Source organism: Penaeus chinensis, chromosome 18 (genome assembly GCF_019202785.1).
Source record: "Penaeus chinensis breed Huanghai No. 1 chromosome 18, ASM1920278v2, whole genome shotgun sequence".
NCBI classification, from domain to species: Eukaryota; Metazoa; Arthropoda; class Malacostraca; order Decapoda; family Penaeidae; genus Penaeus; species Penaeus chinensis.
In genome coordinates, this window is record NC_061836.1 from 14,758,479 (window position 1) to 14,762,599 (window position 4,121).

A 4,121-nucleotide genomic window follows, 5' to 3' on the forward strand; every position below is an offset into this window, starting at 1 on the left:
ACATAATGAGAATAATAATTATTATTATGATACGAATAATAATAATGATTATAATCATAACAATTATAATATTTGTTATAATATTGACGGTCATTATAGATAATGCTACCATAAAAATAATTGATGATGATAATAATAATAACAATAATCATAAAGATAAAAAATAACGTTTACAGTAATATTGATAATAATGTTAATCATAACGACAATAATTAGGATAAAGATAATAATGAGAACAATAATAGTAGTAATAATGATAAAAATAGTAAAAATAATGGGAATATTATCATTATCATTAATAATAATAACAGTAGTAAGATTAAGATGGGTAATAATTATAATAAAAATAATAGTAAACTTAGTCCAAAATGATAGCAGTGATAATAATGAAAATAATAGAAACAATAATAATGCAAAATTATACAAATAATCATAATCATAACAATACTACTGATAGTGATAACGACAGTAATAAGATTAACACCGATAGCATCAGTCTATCATTTGCAACAGAAAACGGCCTGAGGAATTGGTCATGACTGCCTTGAAAACGTACTCGACGAGGAACAGTAAATCGGCGGCGTCCTTCGAGGTGAGCGTCCCTCGAACTTTCTCGAGACAAAGGAGCGACTAGAAAGCAAGTCCTCGGCGTTTGTGCCCAGCTGGCTCGAGGAGAACCTACTAAGTCGCAGGTGGCGGGGGTCCTTGGGTGACTTCGTGGCAGATTTCCACGAAAGCCGGGTCCCGCATGACGTCGTGAATCATCTCTTTTAACATGAAGTATCTGGGGATGATCGGGTACATTTTGCTCTCGACGTAGTCATCCTGGAGGCGAGGGAGATGGACTTAGAGGGGGTTGAATATGGTGATGATAGTGTTATTATTCATTTGCCTTTTGATTAATCTTTTGTTGCATGGAAGAGCAGGGCAAGTAACATCATGTATCGTTGTATTTCATATAGTATTCATGACATGATATTAATGATAACAGTAACAAATATAAATAATGGTGAAAAGAGTCTTACTCCTCTAATAAAGAAATGGAATCATTGAAACGATAAGGGAAAACAAGCGCTCAATAATTATTGAAGCACAAAAAAATCGAAACATGATACAAAAAAAAAAAAAAAAAAAAAAAAAAACGAATATGTTTGGCAATGACAAGTGCATTCGTATAAGTTTGTATCTGAATGTGTTCTTTTCAAGATGTTTAAGTCCCGTTATAATTCCACCTGAACACATCTGTATGTTTTTATGTTTGTATCTGCATGACTACTCTGATATTTTGTGTGTACGCATTTCTATATATATACTATTACAGTATACGTTAATATACTTGTATCTGACCTATATTGTATTTTTATTTACCTCCTATTAAACACCTGGGAGGTATCTACTGATTACAGAGAGAGATAGAGACGGAGGGAGAGAGCGAGAGAAATGAATATATAAAGGTAGAAAGCTAGATGGATTGATGGAGAAAGGGAGAGAGAGAGAAATAGAGACAGAGAGAGAGAGAAAGAGAGACAGACAGACAGACAGACAGACAGACAGACAGACAGACAGAGACACAGACAGACAGACAGATAGACAAACAGCCAAACAGACAGTCAGTCAGTCAGTCAGACAGACAGACACTGATGCTAAGATAAAGACAAAGCAAGAACAGAGAGAGAGAGAGCAGATAGACAGGACAGAGAGAGAGAAAGAAAGTGTTTGGGGTAAAGGAGAAACGGAGAGAGGGAAGAGCGACAGAGAAGCATAATCATATGTTGCCTCACTCTTCTCTCCTTTGTTTCGTTTCCAAGAGCAACACACAGACGGGGACACGAGGAATGAAAAGTGAAGAAAAAAAAGACGAAGAAAAGAAGACCGGACGATGGAGAGTGACGACTGACAATGAAGGAAAAGTCACCTTGAGTTCCCTCATGAGAGTGCGTAGTGAAGAGTATTTCCTCAGCTGCCTGTAGAGTTCGTTGGTCAGCATCGTGTTCTCCTCCAGAATCTGAGACGTTGTCATCCCTGCGGGGGGGAGGGGGGGGGGAAATACATATGAGTTTCCTTGAGTTTATTACTTGAGAATTCCTTCTGACATACCGAGGATATTCGTGTATTCGTTTTAATTCTTACGACAATTATTAATGGTGAAATTTAAATCGGCAAAGGTAATACAGACGTACTCAGAATAGTCCTTTGCCCTTTCTGAATATGTAGAGATACTTTCAAGCGTATTATTATTTTTTTTAAATAATGAAATATACATTCCTCGAAATGATATATGTCTCGTTTCATTACAGATATTTGATTCTATTCCGACACACAACTGCGTGATTCTCTCAAGCCAGGATGAGGGTTTTAGAAGTAAATTAGATTTGTAGTTATTTCCTTCATATCATATCTGTTTAAATGGATAGAGAAACAGCGGCAATTAACAGTAACTGAATTTGTACAATAGATCTAGAAGTCGGCATGACGGAATTAATCCACGCTCTGGCGTAATTAAATTTGTTTTCAGATTGTTTCGAATAAGAAAGTTTTCCATTTTTTTCGCTCAAATTACCTCATCAACTACCGAACCAAAGTGTAATCTCAGTCTGCAGTTATGTAACAATCAACTTTATTTTTTCATACATATTTAATTCATATTCGCAGTGACTTCCCCGCTCAGCCTTAGCCTCTAGTTGTTAAATACTGAACATGCAGATTATATGTGAGTCTGATTGATATTTACTTCATATCGCTGAAAGCTTAATTAACGCACTGCACATGCCTTCCTGCCAAACGGGGCTAATGCGGAGATGAGAATGACTTCGTGTGGATGTGAGGAGCAACCGAATGAATAAACTCAGAACTGAAAGAATAAAAGGAATTACATGGGCAGTGAAAAAGAAAAAGAAAAATCGGTAAAGAAGACTAGAGTGGTGTAGAAAGGCGATGAGAGGCGACGAGGAAGACGAAGATAAAATGCGATAACGTAAGGGGCACAGCGTTGAAGGAGAGAGGGGGCGAATAAGGGATGGGGAGAGAATGCAAGCGAACACACGTTTTCAAAAGTTGATATATATGAATAGAATAACAGTCAAAAACAATGACCCAAAATATGGTAATAGACGAGAAAGAAGGTTTTTTTTCATTTAAACAAAAGAGTAACACTTTAAACCAAAGTTAACACTTTATTTTGTATTTACTGTTTATTTTGAAGGATGATTTACTTAATCTATTTTTTTCTTCTTTTTTTTTTTTTTCTTTTACAAAACATAACGATAAAGCTTTAGAAAAGTGTCGACATGCGGATTAATTTTCCCTTAGACTTCAGCAACACCTTGACATTAAGAAGACAAAATGTATTCAAATTAAAAACACATTTTCTCACAAACACATTTTCCAAATTTAATCACATCATTCTTTCCTTTTGTTTTACCATTCTTTCTTTCTTTACCATTATTCCTATCATTATTATTGTTTTTTTTTTAATTATTATCTTTTTTTTCTTTTTTTTTTTTTTTGCTAGTGCACATGCAACTCACATATTCCCCCAACATACATTTCCTAAACGGATGATCCTAACACGCTCCATTGCATATAAACCTCATTTCAGATGCACTCAGGATGTAATAAGCTCCACTTTTCGTGAAAGAACGGCACTCTTCCCTGACTTTTGCAACATCTTGGTGCCTTTCGTCGTCGTAAAAGGATTTACAATAGACGAGAGATTTATGACCCTGAAATTTTATCTTATCCGTTAATGGCTTGGTCCGATATTGATTAATTACCGTTAATGACACCATCCATTAGGCATGATTTGTAAAACACAATCCTCCTTGATCCTCTGGTGTTTTCTCGCTTATCTGATGTGATTTCTTGCTTTGATGTTTGTCAGTTGTAAAAGTGTATTGATTGATATCATCATAGAAAGTGTAGTATAATGAAAAATCAGTTTGGAAGGATAGAAGACAGGCGTACAAAGAAGAGATAATAAGAACTGAGAGAGAGAGAGAGAGAGAGAGAGAGAGAGAGAGAGAGAGAGAGAGAGAGAGAGAGAGAGAGAGAGAGAGAGAGAGAGAGAGAGAGAGTCTGACATACAGTCTGAGTCTGACACACAGACAGAAAGAAAACGAGAA

At 35.7% G+C, this 4,121-nt stretch overlaps 1 protein-coding gene across 1 annotated transcript in view; it reads right to left on the reverse strand.

Moving 5' to 3' along the window:
* Window positions 1-394: 394 nt before the first annotated feature.
* LOC125034678 overlaps window positions 395-4,121 on the reverse strand; it is a gene marked incomplete at its 5' end in the record, with an annotated part of 63,810 nt that continues 60,083 nt past the window's right edge. Inside the window, 2 exons of the mRNA XM_047626578.1 lie at window positions 395-825; window positions 1,916-2,022. Coding sequence (XP_047482534.1) covers window positions 682-825; window positions 1,916-2,022 — 251 coding nt within the window. The remainder of the gene's footprint in view (window positions 826-1,915; window positions 2,023-4,121) is intronic.